General features: G+C 45.0%; 1 protein-coding gene across 2 annotated transcripts in view; it reads left to right on the plus strand.

The window, feature by feature from the left end:
* Nucleotides 1-17308, plus strand: part of LOC119433454 (uncharacterized) — a 58035-nt gene that overhangs the window by 9719 nt on the left and 31008 nt on the right. For both annotated transcript variants that reach the window (XM_037700660.2, XM_049659369.1), the window contains 5 exons: nt 1230-1376; nt 4911-5242; nt 6607-6913; nt 9189-9369; nt 16215-16493. In XM_037700660.2, coding sequence (XP_037556588.1) covers nt 1230-1376; nt 4911-5242; nt 6607-6913; nt 9189-9369; nt 16215-16493 — 1246 coding nt within the window. The remainder of the gene's footprint in view (nt 1-1229; nt 1377-4910; nt 5243-6606; nt 6914-9188; nt 9370-16214; nt 16494-17308) is intronic.

Genomic DNA, 17308 nt, shown 5'->3' on the forward strand with positions numbered 1-17308 from the left:
AAAACTCACAGGATATTTATTTTTTCTCTTGCATTCTGCAGGCAACTCCTCTAACGATATTTGAGCAGCGTGTGATACCGCTCGAAGCATTCTCCTGGGTGCAGGCCTGTGTTGTTACTGCAGGTTTTGCAGAAAAACAGTTTCTCTCCTGCCTCCGTTTGTTTTTCGATCGCTACAAGTGGCACAGTGCTTGCTGCTTCGGCCTGGGAGCCTGTAGATGAAATGGCTCCTTCCATCTAGCGTTTCCTCGCACTCCTTCCGCGCAGACGGGCCTCGCTTTTTGGCTCTAGCCCTCACGTCACCCACCAGCTGTAGGATCAGGTTGTGGCTGTACTGCAGGTGTCGCTGTTCTTTCTCACCGTGATTCTGCAGTTGTGTGCACCTCAAAATAAAGCTATTGACAATGTAAACCCCTAGAAGCTTTCACTAAATGCACCACCGTAAAACGCACGCGGTGAAATTGTGGTCATGCTTCTCAGCGAACTGCGCGAACGTGCGGTTGCGCGCGCAAGTGAGAACGCTCTGGTATCCAGAAGCCGTGCTGCACCCTAGTGCAAAAAGAAGTAAACTTCAACAAAGTTTATTTATCCCTCACGAGATGGCATAACATGTATACAAAGAATGCGCACGAATAGCAGTGAGAAAAACCGCGAAATTTAACCTCCGAATACCCTTGTCGGGCGGTGCCCGACAGCGGATCGCTACGGCTGTGTTCCGTTGTCGGGCCCTGCCCGACAACGGACCGCAAGGGGTTAAGTTATTGGTGCTTAGGCCTGTCACTGTATTGAGTAGCCTCCTCTTTTATGTCAATTTATATTCTATCTACTCTGGCATGTCTAAATTGTCACCCGAGAGTGTCGCGAGAAGTTGTGAGTGCATCTGATCCGGATTTATCACACTGTATTGAGTACACTCCCTTTTTTTATGGTAGTTGCATTTCTGGAACTCTGACACTTCTAAATTGTCTCACCTGTAAATTTTGCAAAAAGTGCATCGGCCTTGGACTTGTCACGCTCTGTTGAGCTGCCTCCGCTTTTTGTGAAAAATTTACCTGCCATGCAAGCCCTGTGCCTGGGAAGAAAGATGATTGTGTGTTCCAACAAATGCTTGCACTGGCATAATATAAATTGTAAAGGCATTGATGCTGTGCTCTGGGCAGGTGTCACAGAGGCCTTCGTAACTTAACTGAGGTCACTTCTAGGATTATGCATGTTGTGATGACTGTGCAGGTGGCTGATGAGTTGCTGATAAGTGGGTCCAAGACACAGGTTACAGAAGCATTAAAACGGATGGACCTGGAGGACCCTGCAGCCTTGGAAGAGGCACTGTATGCATTGCAGCAGTCGCTTGACAAGGGCCGATTTGTCTCCTTCCAGGTCAGATGACAATGTACATACTACATGGTGTAACACCTTGATTTAATGAACCAGCCCGGATCAGGCAAAATTAGGAGCTTTACTGTTAAAAGGCATTCCAACAAACGTAACATGTTAAAACTGTGAAGTATTCTGTGCTGTTCAAATCAAAATGTGTTTTTTGCAGCCAGCTGAATCCTGGGTTGGGATAATACGATTCTTTTGCATTGTCATTCCTTGTTGCACTTAGTGGTCAGAGCGGTGCTCCGCCCATGTAATGAACAGGATGAGCTAGTCGTGAATGGTGAATAGGAGTGGCAAACATTTAGTGGAAGGAATTACTGTATTATAATTAACTAGTAGCAAATAATTAACATGTGGGCTAATGCTGGTCAGTTAAAAACTTTCTCCCACCTTCGGCGGCTGTGATGGAAGCCATGTTGCCAAATCACTGAGTACAAGCAGGTTTGTTATCTCTTGGTTTGTTAAGCAGGTTTGTTATCTCTTGCTTTTTTAAGCGCTCTTTCTTGTCACTTCTCTTACTTCCCATGTAGATTGTTGTGCTACTAACCAAATATGAAACTAATTACTGCATGCTATGTGAAGAGGCTTGTCTTGATTTAAATTAGAGATACACAAATTTAGGTCCCCCCCCCCCCCCCCTTTCTTTTTGTATTTAGAAGCAGAGCAACATTGTTTTACAGCAAGCAAATACTTTCAGGAACAACGCTTGTCAATTTCAAGTGTTCGAAATGGCCTAAGACGTGTCCAGCAGTTGGCAGCAGTCCATTTGTTGCAGAGTGCTCCGAAATGTGTATTTTGGTGCTCCAAACTGCTCCAAAATTACCATTTTGCTGCTCCAAAAATTGCTCCAAATCTCGGTTCTTACCCCTACAAATGAAGCCTCTGCTGTGGGGATGGTAACTCACCTTCTCATAGTTTTGCCTCTCAACTTTTCATTTGCTTTGTTCTTCACTGTTACTTCACGTTTTTTTTTTATCTTCATTGTTAATTTTTGATAACTACAGCAATAACTTTTTTTGATAACTTCCCCCCCCCCCCCCCCCGTCCCCCCTGCTCCACGTCATGAAACCAACGGGGGGGTCATGTCACCAAGGTAAACGTTGACGATCAGTTCACATTAAGAAAGTTTATTTTCTGAAGTGGCAAGGCCCCTACAACTGCTTGCCAGCAGTGGTGAAGCCCTGCGACAACTGGAGTCTGCTTACAGCTCAAATGCTCTTAATGTATTTGTTAATCCAATTGGAAAATGAAAGCCAGTTTCTGGCTAGAATGGTTACTTATGGCTGAGTATTGATACCATAATCTTTCATGAATTTGTCAAGACTTTCAGGTTTTATTCTAAAACCAGTGGCATAAAGATACAGGTGAAACAGGGCGTCAAATAAGAAAAGAGCGCCAATGTGGCGTTAAGTACTGACGTGGTGTCCACATGTCTTCTCTCTAGGAAGTATGCAGCGAGAAGGGGAGAGCACCATTGGGGGGGGGGGGGTTAGCGAAAGCGAGAAACCACTCTTGCTTTCGACCTCAGAGTACAAGGGTGATGCAGAAAGCAATGCATCCAAGGTGACACCTTTGTGTTTGACAAATAGCACCGATACAAGTATCGGTGGAAACCTTGCAGTGTCAGCTACAAATAGTGGCATCATTTTTCAACATAACTGCCATTACGAGCAACACTTGCGCCAACGCAAAACAAGGTTTTTCATGCCGTCAGAATTGTGGTGGCTGCTGGCGACACCATTGCCGAACTACTGCTTCTGCCTTCGCGTTACAACTGTAGCGTTGGTCCTTACGGTGATCCTTAAGTTTGGGGAAGGGCCAAAAGTCGCAGGGCGCATGATCCGGACTATAGGCAGGACGAGGCAGGATGGCCGTGAACCTCGGGCGCTGCAGTGCTTCCCGAGTTTTGTGGCTTAGGTGCGGACGAGCATTGTCGTGGTGCAGAATTGCCTGTTTATCTTTGCAAGTGCGTTGCAATCTCCGCAGTCGCTTTAGGGTGTCGAGGTAGCAGTCAGAGTTTATTGTCTGACTGTTTTGCAGAAATTCAGTATGCATGACACCACCCCAATCCCAGAAGAGGGTCAACAACAGTTTGCCAGCAGATGGGACGACTTAGAATTTTTTCGTCGGAGGAGAGGACGTGTGGCAGTACCCCATCAACTGACGCTTCGTTTCCATATTTTAATAGTGTGTCCATGACTCGTTGCCAGTAACAATTCTGCGAAGAATCACTTTCCTCGGTTACCATAGTACCCAATGAGCGCAAATCTTCATGTAACGCAGGAGGTCCTTAATGATGTGGTTCACTGAACCAATGGAAATAGCGAGTGTTGTTGCGATCTCTTGTTGCTTGATCCTGACTGCCCCGAATCAACTTGTCCGCCTGATGTTGATGATCCTTATCAGAGGCCGTTGCGGGCCGTCCACTTCGGTGCTGATCCTGGAGAGTTGATGCAGCTGGATTTTGGTCTTTCACAGTACTTGCTGACCTCCGTACAGTGCTGATGTCAACACAGGCATCCCCGTAAACTGCAGTCAGATGGCAATTAATGTTGATGGGCGTACAACCTTCCACAGTCAGAAATTCAATGACAGCCTGCTTTTGCAACCGGATGTCACCACTTGAAGCCATGGATTGCTCGTTTACTCTAGAACAAGAAGAGATAGGAAGGGGAGGCACCTGACATTCTATAGCTCAATCAGTGCATTAATGATGAAGAGTTCGAAATGTTTGCAGTACTATTGGCAAAGTAGTGGGCTTGGAGGCATTACTTTCTGAATCGCCCTCGTAGTTTAGGGTGGTCCTCTAAAAGCCAACGCCGCCTCCTGCTTTGACGCCACACAGCAGTGCTACTCTGAAAGCACGCTGCTGTGGCATCTAAGAATGGTGACCATGCCAAGCATGGCTGAATGCTGCAATATAGAGCTGCCACCACTTTATCAAATGTTTATAAACAGTTGAATCTGACCAGTAGCTTGAAGTCTATACACAGTTAGGCTAAGCTGTTTGGCTCATCCATGTGTTACAGTGGAATCTTGTTGGTACGATTCTGCTTAATACGTTTTTCGGGATAATACATTTCTTTTTTTCTTTTCCCGATAATACGATTTGGTTTGATGATACGCTTTATTTTTTTTGGTTCCTGTGAAGATCGCATCGCCGAGATTCCACTGTATACCAATCTCGCATCTTCTACTACCTTTTTTCAAACATGTGTCGCCTGAGTTTTCTTGCGACAGTTGCAATGAGTAGTCTAAATTATCTTGCATACTTGAAATCAGCGGAGTAGACAAGAGCAGCAGGAAGAGAAGGACACAGGACGAGCGATGTTTAATTAAACTTCAGTTAGACGGCGCTAGTCCTGTGTCCTTCTCCAGCTTCACTTGCTGGCCAGGGCTCATCTTGTGTCCATCTCTTCATGTTGCCATCGTCTTCTGTATGCATCCATTTGAACTAGCCCAACCTCCTACTACCTTACCGAGATTATCTTAACCGCCTCTGCCCTGGTTGCCATTTGCTGCCGCTTGCAGGTGGGCCTGGAGGCAATGTACGAACGGTACAAGTTGATGCGCCAGCGGTCCGGCGAACTGACCGGTGGTGTACTGGGGCAGGAGCTCCCAGAGCATGTGTGCCTGGTGCGGCGAGCGGTGCTGACGCCCACGCGTCTTCTGCCATTGCCTCCGCAACCAATCAGCACAAGTCGCATCCTCCAACACTTCGAGCCCGAGCACGCACTTCGCTTGCTGATACGTGATGAGGACGGCTCCAAGATGTCATTCTCACTGGGCATTCAGCGTGCACATTTTCTGTTCACCTACACACGGCCCAGGCTGCTCGACGGCTTCACTATTGCCGGCCGCAAGTGAGTCTCCCTGGGCGTGCTCAAGTTATGATTGAGTTTGCAACCCTTTCCTGCATCGATTTTACGCAGCTCCCTGACCATTCAGAATGATGTCAACAAAAAAATGTGCAGCTTGCACTTGCGCACCTGTCGGGTCAGCCTTGCCCGTTTCAGATTTGCGCTACCTTTTTCGGTACAACTCTGTTGCTAATTTTGAGGTTGCATTAAAACGAATGTAGAAGCCACCAAAACACAACGGGGTAGAAACCCCAAAATAAGTGAAAGCAGCATGACTATAACTTGGAGCTTTTTATTTCTTCACTTGGAGCTGTTTATTTCTTCAAATTTGCCCATTAACCCATTAAGGCTTAAAAAAATTCAAGAACTCTCAGCTGCAATTTTGTTCCTTTATTTGTAAAAGGTTGAGCTTCAAAGGTTCCCTGCTTGTTGGCTTGGAACCTTTGAAATCTGTGGGTAATGCCTGAGGATTCTTGGAATAGGAAGTGCCTTTATCTCACGTCATCAATGAAAACAGTGTCGTGACTGATAACTTAATTGGGGATGCAAGAGGGACTCCCATGAATTGCCACACTTGCATATGCATGTCGGGCCTGGGCAATTCGACATGCATTTCAGTATTGATGACACTGTGTCATTTAGAGTGCAGCAAAAAAAAAAAAAAAAAGGAATCGGTGTGTTACGATTCTTAACGGAGCGCGTCAGGAACAGTCTGAAAGATGTCTCTGCGATGTGATGCCACTTTGTGATGACAAAAGAAGGCCAAGAAAAGCACATATTATCTCTTTATTTTACTCGTTGCACTTGCAAACCTATGAATAACACAATGTAGCTTACATTAAGCGCATAGGAAAGCTTGAATACGTTTTCTTATGGGCAGATAACCTTCCCATTAAGTTTCCCAGCTTCCTGCTCAGCCGCCATTTTGTTTGTACAGAAAAATAGCCTGCACCATTTTTTACTTGGTTGTGGTCTTCATGGAGCTGTTCTTATTTTTGACGGCTTTGTCAGAATTGGAATGAAACTTCAATGGCTGTTGTCAGATAATATAATATAATTAATATAATAAATGCCACACACTCTTTCTGTCAGAGGTTTAGTACTATTCACCAATAATGTAAGCAGGACATAAGCGAATCTAGAGCTAGTTAGTGCAGAAATTAAAAATGTGAGCACCACATGTTTATGATCCGCACTGTAGATTCTTGTTAGATTTCATTGGACATAACCGACTATACATGTATATATAGCTTCATGCATGAAATGCTTTACGCCGCATGGCAAACTTTTTAATAAAAAAAAAAGCATCTTGTTGTTCGTCATTGGTGAAAAACCATGTCCATCCCCACAAAAGAAATTCATTGCAGGTTCATGTTCTTGGCATCATCCACGAGTCAGCTACGCAGCCACGGTGCATGGTTCTACTCGGTCGATTCACAAGGCCGTTCAGCAGATGATGTGAGGAGCGCGCTGGGTGACTTGTCCCGTCTACGTGTGCCTTCCAAGTACATGGCGCGGTTGGGGCTAGCATTCTCTCAGTCGCTGGGCAGGATCCATGTCCCCCGTGAGTGCACCGACGTCGAGCCGGATATAGAGTGCAAAGGCCCGCGCAAGAATCTGGACTATGTCTTCTCGGACGGTGTCGGACGCATTTCTACGGCTCTTCTCACCAGGGTGAGTTTGCAAGTGGTCACGTGTGTGAGCTAAAGGGGCGCTAAAGAAAAATTATTTGAGCTGTATTAGTAAATTGCCTTTCTACAATACCGAAAAAGTTCTCTTACTGTGAGAAGAGGATTGGTAAACAAGAAAAGGTGCAATAACTAGACAAGTAGTGACACCACCTTGACATTTCTGCCACCTTGACGTCTCTAGTCGTGAGATTCTCGGTGACATCTGGGATCGTTCTGGTAAGAGCTCAATTTTCTACATAAAGAAGCATGTCACTGCCACAGTCCGGTCTCTTGAGTGAACAGATGAACCTGGATGTAGCAAATGCAGATGTAACAGTGGGAAATATTGAGCGCCGCCACATCGTTAAAAACAAAGACGTTTCGGCCCCGCTATGGGGGCCTTGTTCACAATGAAGGAAACTTAAAGTGAAGGTTGTTTACATACGTTTCTTGATGTGACGTAAGCATCGGGTGTATGTCGGGGCAGATTGCTTGAATTGCGATTAAGCGTGTGTGTTGTCGTTTAAATATGAAGGGATTCCAGGTAAAGCCTTGCCATCTTGTTCTTTTTCTTTTCAGTCGGTGCCATGGCCCGTGGTCACTGCTTGCTCAGCCAGCATGCTTGTTGCCACTTGCTTGTTGCTGACATCATAGTTATGCTCCTTTAATCTTTTTAATCCTAATATGATGAAGTCAATCTAAAAGTTCGTTCGGCATGCTTAATTTCAGTGAGTATTCTATTGCTGTAGCGAAACTGAAAATGCAAGATCTGACAGAATATTGGCTATAGCAAAGCATTTGTTCTCTTGGCAGCTCTAGGTATGTATTCTTGCAGAAAAAATGTCAAATACAATAGCCTTCGGTTCATTCGACTCTGGTTATTTCAATTTATTGGTTAATTTGATCTTAAACGAAAATCCCGGCCAACACCCATGCATTTTCTATGGGCCCAAAAATTTTGTGAGTTCGATCCTGAAATTGGTCTTCATCAGATAATTATAACTTAATCAGTCAGCATGCATGTGCCTGACCCCTGTGGTAACCTCAATAGCGACCCCTTTAGTGTCTTGATGGAGCTTAGTGGACAGTGAATGCGTTGCATCTCCAATCAAGAATGCCTATTTTCCGCCTGCACTAGGAGCATTTTCAACCATTAGCCACGGCGCACAATGTGTGATTACGGTACATACCCCATTCTAATTTGTGCCTTTTTCCCCCCAGAAAATTGGGGCAAGATTGCCTGCTGGAAACCAAAGCCCCTTTGCGGGGTTTGTAGGCTTTACGGCATAATACAGTTGTACTGCGGCAAAGCTGACTTCAAAAATAACGTGCGGCAAAGTTGACTTCAGGAAACGGGCTGTCAATGTGCAACACATATTAGACCCTTGCCCATTTTTCTTGCTAGAAGATTGAGTATGCATTTGATTTCTACTTTGTTTAGGAGCTTTAATGCAATTTATAGGTTAGTTTTCTACTTTGAACACATAGAAAGTGGGTGTGCGTTTGATTCGGAGATGTGCTGGAATAGGGCTGTTACTGTGAATTTAATCAGCAGAGTGCTGTGGCGTTTTTTCTGCATCTTGTTTAATTCGATCAATTTCGTCAACCCCGTCAGGGTTGAATGAACGGAAGTTGACTGTATTTGGCAAGAACCTGAAATGACACATTTTGGATATATGTGCTTCCTAGACAATGATTTTGGCTTGGCTGGCCTGCAGTGGAAGCCAATGTGCCAATCCTATGTGATCTGTGTGTTAACAGTGGAAAACATGTTTGGAAATTAGCATTGTTCATGGGGGTACATACTGGGATGTCTCCATGGGATGAGCTGCCGATCCAATCAGAATTTTTTTTTCCCTGCTGATACCAGAGTGTGCAATTTAACAGGGTGTCTGCGATCAGGAAAGACCTAGAATACTTGTTTTTGGAAATTTAGGGGAAAACGAGAATTCCGGGTGAAAAAATGGGCAGCTCTCATCATGGTTGCTTTGAATCGGGGAAGTGAGTACTAACGTAGTTATGGCAAAGCTAATGGTATGCCAGAAGGAAGCAGTTTTCATATGAACATATGCAATCTGCAAATAATGGTGTCTTTAGCTGGCTCATATCGGGGAAAATCTGGAAATTGGAAAGTGCCAACGTACACACCCAGACTTATAACGAATATCAGCTTAACATATTTGCGTGTTGGATGCAAATTTATTGTGAGGTAGTTTTCACTGTTTGATAAACATTGCTTGCTTTATTGCAAACACAGCTGATGGAAAGCGAAAATGCAGGTCCACAGAGTTCTTCCGCAAGAGGGCCAACCAAGCGCCATTCAGATTCGGTACGGTGGTTGCAAAGGAATGCTGGTCGAAGATCCAACACTGGAAGGCGAGCGTATAATCTTCAGAAAAAGCATGTTCAAGCATCCTTCTGACAGCGAGGACCTCTTTATTCTGAAGACCAGCAGGCCGCGTAAGACTATTTTCTACTAGCCACAGATCACTGTATGGATAGAAGTGTGCAGATATTTAAGAGCTTGGAATAAAGAATAAAATCGAATGGGCACTATTCGTAATGAATATTTTTTTATCCTTTGGAGGGTCAGAAACCTAAATACACGGCGTCGCGAACAAGTCCCAAATGGCCGATGCTGTATATTTTCAACGCCCTCTGTATTTTTGAAAAACGTGCTAATTTTTAAACTGTCTGTAGCTCAGCAAATAAGTGCTGCCACCCTGTGTGGATACGAACATTTTTTTTTTTTTGCTCCATACTGTCCTGGTTTAAATTCCCCGGCTTCTTTATGTCGGCATGTCAACAAGCGCTTGCACGTCTGCGCGTGCGGCAGTTAGTTTTGCTTTTGTCTCACGGGCTGTTTCCGTTTGTTACGCTCACAAAAACTGATGTTTTGAATGGTTTCGAATCTCTGAGAGGGTCACCGCTAGAAGCTCGCTCGTTTGTTGCTCACAGTGGTGCGATTACACCTGTTCATAGGTAGGCGCTGGTATATACAGATGATGCTGCCGTATACGAGCGATGCTGTCATGCCTGTTTCTTTTCATGACCCACAAAAATGATTGCCCCTCGTTGGCGATACGACGAAGGGTTACTGCAAGTTTCTGACTGGTTTGGTTTTTCTGATGGGCGCACAATCATAGTTTCCTGGTGTGCACTGAGATGCACAGTTCGATTATGCTATGTACGTGCGTGCCGGTTGCTCCTCTGCAAGTGAGTCAAGTGGCGATTCCTTTGATGCAGACTTCTTACTGCCCAAGTGCCGAGTCGAAGTAAAGTCGAACCCGAACATATCAAACCCAGATATAACGAATTATTGTATATATGGAACAACTGTAAAATCCCCTTGAAAATTTTTATATAAGATTTTTGTTTATACATATATCGAATTACCTATATATCGAACTTTTTTGTGATCCCCTCGGATTCTATATATCAGGGTTCGACTGTATATCTGTTCCAGTGTATCTACTTTTTTATTCTTCTTATAAGTATTTTTGCAGACCCATCTGTATTCACGAATAAACCATTAATGCTTACCTAGGGAAAATATTTTTTTGTCACTTTATGGTCTCTAAAACAAATTGTGGTAAACACTTTTTGAAATAGGTCACTCTGAAAATAATAAATCTGCAAAAAAAAGAAAAAAATCTGCTCTGGGGGTTAGCATATGGCAGAAAAGAATGGCCCTCGAAGGGTTAAATAGCTTTCAAATATTTCAGAACGTCAACTGTGTGCTATCAAAATAAAATTGGAGCAAAGGTACAATAAGGTGCGGTTGCTATACGATGCCTGTCATCCCGACAGGCATCGTATAGCATAACTGCCAACTTTCCCGATTTGACTGGGAGGCTCCTGAATTCCGACCAATCCTTCCATTTGTATAGACACAGCTATAAATCTCCTGAAAAGCTGCCCCAACCTCGCCGAAAAAGGAGATATAAAAGGTAATGAATAATTTTGGTTCTGAGCAGCGAAGTCTTCGATTGAGGTAGGCGGGGGGGGCCTCCTCCTTTCGGGAGGCTGTGGGCCCTGGCAACCTTTCGAGGCCTGTCTACCAGCGCTCGTCCTTGGGGTTCGAGGAAAGAAAAAGAAACAACACAAGTTTGCACTACAGTTGCATTCTAAGTGCCAGTATGGGCTAGGTCAGTAGCCGAAGTACGAGCGTAGATTTAGATTCAAGCCGTTTGTGTGTAGGCAGTGTAGGCCTAACTTGTTCATTTCAGGTCAAAACATGCATTGAGGAGGGTTCATAAGGCAAAGGTCTGATAAGTGTTGTATAAAGGACGGTTGCTGAAGTCAGCTTCGCTGCTATACAGCAATGTTATGTGGTGAAGCATATTAAATCTGGAAAGGGGCCGTTGTCGTGGATCATAGTACGTGTTCCTTAATTATACATGTGGGCATGCACCCTCTCCGGTCACAATGCGAGTGCCAAGACTGTACTTGCAGCCATTCAGAGCTGTTTTTGACGTGGCGATTTGAATCCTGCTTTTGCCCACCTTGTGCACACCATACAAGACTGTAACGGGGCCTAGTACGAGTGCCCGTTTTCATAAACTGCATGGTGCTTAAAGGGGCACATAAGAGACATTTTTAGTGTATTGGCAACATTTCTTTCTACAAAGAAAAAAAAAACAAGGAAAATAAATGGCTTGTAAACCAGAGCAGTCGCAAAAAAACAAGACTGGTGGTGATGGCTCTTTGAAGCTCCTGCACCAGCTCACTGTGATGTCACGGATTTTGTTGACGTCTTCTCTAAAGGCTGAACACAGCAGGTTTTGAGAACTTTTGCTGCGCCAACACGGTGCAAATATGAGAAAATACTTTGACATCCGTGACATCACACTGACATGTGAATGCTGGGATTTCGGTGCGAAAATAATGGAAGTGGAACTTCAGCCTTTTCTTCTGTTTTAATGATCAATCCATTACTGTGAAGTTAACAAAAATAGCTTAGTGTTTCGTTTTAGGCAACTAGACGAGGACAGAAAGTGATAGCGTTAGGTAACACCTAGACTGTGCTGTGTACGTTACCTTTCTGTCTATGTCTAATCGTGCTGCGCATTTGAGTCGCGACTCCAAACTAAGAACTAGCCTGTCAACAATAGAAAAAAAAAGTCACTTATTGCTTATCTATAAAGAAAGGCTACATGAGGAAGGAGCTGGAGTGTCTGCTGAGCAAGATTTGAGAACGCGCAGAAATGGGCCAAGTGTGAGAACACTTTGAAATCTATGGCATCACACTAACATCGACGTTGTGGCTTGGCCGAGAAATTCAAGAAAAGGAATTCTCGTCTTCATCTTTGCTGTCAGTAACCCATACCTGCCAAGTCTCCGGATTAGCCGGGAGACTCCCGGATTTGGACCATTTCTTGTAAAAAAAAAAAAAGTGTGTTTTGGCACTGGCAGGCATACTATTCAGTACGGACAATTTTTTCTTTCCGACAGAGGCGTAAGTTTTAGTTGCGGGGCGAAAGCTTATATACAGTGGTTGTGCAATATATGTAAGCGCCAACTAAAAGTGCGTCTGGGTTTTGACACAGTAAATTATTCAAAGATATCCATGTTCTGTTGTGACGTAGTGTGAAAGTACTGAGGCTTCTGACCTCTCAGACAAAGGATCGAGTCCCGATGGTGGAAATGTTTTATTGCACTTCTTTCATATTTTGGTTATTGCAATAAAATGTTCTCAGTTGCTTTTTTTATTAAAGCAAAATATATAGGCTAGCCAGGCTACGTGTTTTTATCGCTCTAGGTCTGCTTTTTGCACCATTACCCAGTGCCTTCCAGTGTGCCGTGCCAGTCCAGGGCTACAGCATCCAAAGCGCGACACTGGACGCTTGGTTTTGCAATAGGGACGACGTGTGCAAGTCACCTAATCAGCCATTTTTTTCAGAAGTGGTTACAAGATCGTTTGATACCAGATAGGCCAAATCCGTCTGAAATCAGCAAAGACCTTGTGCCTAAAGCATGACGCTAGCACTTGCGAGACAACCGAGACACAGTTGAAAACCAGTAGCAAGGACGGTGCTCACGTTCGGCATGCTTTGGCATTACGCACGCTGAACGGCCAGCCGGTTGTACGGTTGACAGGAAAATCTCCCGGAAATTGCAGTTGTGTCCCGTTTCTATCCGCGTCCAGCCCTTTGTCAGGCCACATTGGCAAATAGAATCCAACCCAATCCAATCCAGTTGGAAGTTCATCGCGCAAAATATTGTTAAGAAAGTAGTAGGGAAACCCTATACATGTGCTATTTTGTTAACTGCAGAGCCGCTCCTTACGCTGACAGGGTTGTTGGGTGCCCTACTGGCCCTAGTCTCGTTAAGCTAGCCAGCGAGTTCCACCTTCCGCAACTAGCAACATTAGACTCTTCATTGTTCTCCTCGGCGTCGGCTGCTCTGGCATTGCGTAGGCCCACGGTCAGTCATGGCTTTAAAAGCACGGAGCGCTAGCGCAAAAAGTATCTTCAAGTATTTTTAATGTAGTGCTCAGCCGAAGTAACGTTAGGTATTTTGTTGATACCACAGAGCCATGCAGAGTGCGAGCGGCAATTTAACGTCGAGAAAAATACCATACCATACCTGCCAGTTCAAGTCTTGAACTTGGCAGGTATGGTAACCAAAATTTTCCCTTTCCAATCAATGTAAATGGAGTTAAGAGAGAATACTTTACCAGTCTACACTGATTTAATTTTTGGCAAAGAAGGCTGCAAGTTCTTTCATAGCATGGCCAATGCCTTGCTTGTGGGCTCTGATTCTCGCCGTTGCTCAGCCGACACTTCAGCACATGGCCCTTTATTTTAGTCAGGTCTTTTTGTTAACCAGTTTGTTATGAACTGGAAAAGCTACTTCCTTCATGAGACCGCATGAGCACATGCTCACATTAGCACCTCCATGTATACGAGCTAAGAGTCCATTTCTTTAACTGGTTGAGATAGAAGTGGCATTTGCTTTCCCGTTCACTTTTCATCCTATATTGCCGTGTCATCTGGTGGCATTTAAAGTTTACTATGCATTCATGTTTCGTTGTAGGTTACCATGCAGCGGTGCAGTTCATTTAAAATGTCAATTTTTTTCAAGAACTGCTGGAAAAAAAAATTACACTCCTGACATGTAGTGTGGTCTGCATTCTGTATCTAGCTTTGTTTAAGTGACTCCAGCCAAATAAGGGAATTTATTAGCCCGACGTTTGGAGCCAATTTAGCTCCTTCAGGGGGTATTCTTTCGAGGTGGCAGTGTGGAGCTTTTTAAAGGTCCTTTAAAAGGTCCGAAACGTCTGGCCTTATTTGGTTGTAGTTACTCTCTGTCTTAATCAATTTTCACAACCAGACAGGTAATTCTGTCGAAATGGTTAGCTTCAAATCTAGCTTTGTTCCACCAAAATATACAAGGTTACCGTTTGACATTTAATTTTGGAAAGGATGATAGCCATTGCCTACGGGAGGGGCCACAGGGCTTTGGGAGGTTAAACTGCACAAAGTTGTAGCTTTTGGTGTCTCTTCAAACAAAGTGGTCCAGACAAAAGCAGAGGCACACCGGAGGATGAAGATTTGGAAGTGATCAACAGTGGTTAAATGAGGGATGTCGCTATAGCCAGCGCTCCAACAAGGGAACTTGTCTTTGTCAAGGCCCTGATGACAAGTCGCCTTATTGGAATGCTGGCTCCAGAGTGACTTCCCTTGTTCGACCACTGCTAAATAGTCGGTGCAGTGGAAACTCGTAGTGAAGTTGTCAGGACAGGAAAAAAATGTCACAGTTTCGCCCTAAGGGCGAAGCAATGAATGCGATAGCAATACAGCAATGTCATATGAAGTAAGGTGAGCGGCTTTGGTAGCAATATGAATTGTAGTAAACATGAGCTGATTAAGTAAGCAGGTGTGCTGCGGCGTAAGTAGACCGACATGAAGAGAGACTCGATGACCACGAGAAGGCGCGTGTGAAACGGTGGTGTTGATGAGAAGCGCTTCTCCTGGGCAGTGCGTGCGAAGGGACACACCTGTAGTGCTGCACTGCTGATCCGGGCAGCATTGCATGTGTAGCGTGCGTTGGAAAATGTGGCCCGACTATTACTAACTGAATGAACAAGCGTGGTGTGAGCGCGCACAAACAAACATGAATGGATCACACTGAATGACTGCAGACAACGACTGACAAAACGCTGGCAGCGAGCGCATACGCCGCCGCGGGCCAAGGTACGTGCGGTCTATCGCTTCAACGGAAACTGAGTGGCGAATGCACGGCGCATAAAGGTCAGAGCCGTGTGGAGATAAGAGATGGTGCGGGCGAGCGAGCGACGAGCGCGGTTGTTGGCAGAGTAGAAGTGCGCCCCCCCCCCCCCCCCCCCCCCCGCGCTCCCTCCGGCGCTGGCTTCCCACTTCCTTGCTTGCGCGTGGGTGATTGAGTGCGTTCGCTCTCCGTGATAGCGCGCGTCCCCGCACGCTTCCGCTCGGGCATACGGCGTGCGGCGAAGATTTTATCTATAGGGAACCTCACGGCGACGGCGACGGCAGAAATCCGGTTGAAGTGTCCATATAATTGCTATCGCAATAAAATATATTCCGTGTATGAGTACCTTTCCTATAGCCATTAGTTCGCAATTTTGCCTTTCAGTAACCATGATGGAATTTCATTTAGCACGGTTCGTTGAGTCTCGTTCAAAAAAGCTACGTTTTCTATATTAAAACATAGATTATGCGTATTTGGCCATGTCCTTGCTTTTCATTGTCTGAGCATTGACTTCGTAAAGGAACTTCTGGTTAAAAAGGAACAGAACCGAACCTTTCAATTTGGCATGGACAGTTGGTTGGCACAATCCGGCATGGTCATTTGTATGGAAGCACTAGACAGCCTCACAGAGACGGTGTTGCCCGAGACTGCACAACACTTATTGTGCAAGAAGCAAACGAGGGAAAAAAAAAAAAAGGTGGGACCACTGTCATTACATGTGTAGATGCTGTCACCGTTTGACTAGCACTCTGTAATAGGAAAGCACGGTGACCACCCTGATAAGAATTCAAGGTAGCTAGTGAACATACAATTGTTGCAGTTTACTGACTGTCTCACGGAACCTCTGTCAGTGCTGCGATTGCTTACTTCGTCATTGTTAGTGCCTTCTTTTTCTGTTTATTGTTTTTGGTTTCTTCAGGCACCACTATTCATGTCGTTTCGGACGTAGTAAATAAACTTATTTCTTCACTTTACCTGTATTATCTTCACTGTAACCGCTAGTTCACTATACGCGGGTTCACCGTGACGAGGTTCTACTGTAGATAATTTCTTGCATACTGGCTGTCTTGCAGGTTCCGTGAAGCTCAACCGCCCCATGATCACTATCCTGAGCCAGAAGAAGACGCGTGGTAATCTGCGCAGCATCGAGGACTCTGTCTTCCTCAGGATGCAGCAGGACTGTCTGGCCCCCTACATTGACAGCCTCTTTGAGGACACTGCAGCTGCACGTCTGCTGCACGAAGAGTGCGCGCTGCGGCTGCCCTACAAGGACCTTGCGAAAGCGGGGCTGGATCTGCATGCCGAGCCCTTCTTCCGTTCCCTCCTCTGGACCTTGCACCAGCGGTCTCTCCGTAAGTGCAGCCCACCTTGCTGCTACCAAATTTTCTGTTGTATGAGTCATACTCCCTCTACTTTTAGCAACTTTCAAAAGAAAAAATGTTGGTTTAAGACCCCCCTATTTGAACTTGGTTGGCATATGAAATACGATTATGCATGTTTGTAAGTTTATTGCGAAGTCTTGTTTTTACCCATTTCGGGGGCACCAAATTTCTATAAGCTCTTTACTAGCTGCACATTTCAGGAGTATAAAACTAACCAATTGCTCCTCTTCGCACTTCCCTGCCCGCAGGAGAAGCAGCAGTGTTTGGGTTGGCTAGTACAGTCGAATGTGTATAATGAAACACCCGTATTACGTCCCAGAAGATTGCGTGTCATTCATGTGTACTGCGAACGTCTCTACAATGAAGACCATTACAACGAAATTGTCTGTACAGCAAAGTAATTTATGCAATCCGATGGTTGACTTGTTACTTTACAACAAATTATTTTCTGCCCTCCACCGATTCTACTTAGCTGTGCGCTGCGCTAGCGCAAACAGCAGCGCTAGCAACACACTTGATGACCATGGCAATGTGTGTGAGTGTTAGTTTTGCTGCCGTGTTTCAGGAATTACCGAACTTGTACGCTGTTTGTTGCAACACAGCAGCGGCTGACGAATACCTCACAGCCGATGACAGCGTGATTATGTTATCGTAACTGATGACCTAACGTCTTCAAAGCCTTCTTAGGTGGAAAAGAAGTGAATGTCAATGAAGGCAACAGTGATGAAGAAGCTGTAGCGGGCCAAATATATTGACGGTAAGGGAGGCGATAGCTGCATTCAACG

The sequence above is a fragment of the Dermacentor silvarum genome, chromosome 11, assembly GCF_013339745.2.
Source record: "Dermacentor silvarum isolate Dsil-2018 chromosome 11, BIME_Dsil_1.4, whole genome shotgun sequence".
In the NCBI taxonomy this organism is placed as follows: Eukaryota; Metazoa; Arthropoda; class Arachnida; order Ixodida; family Ixodidae; genus Dermacentor; species Dermacentor silvarum.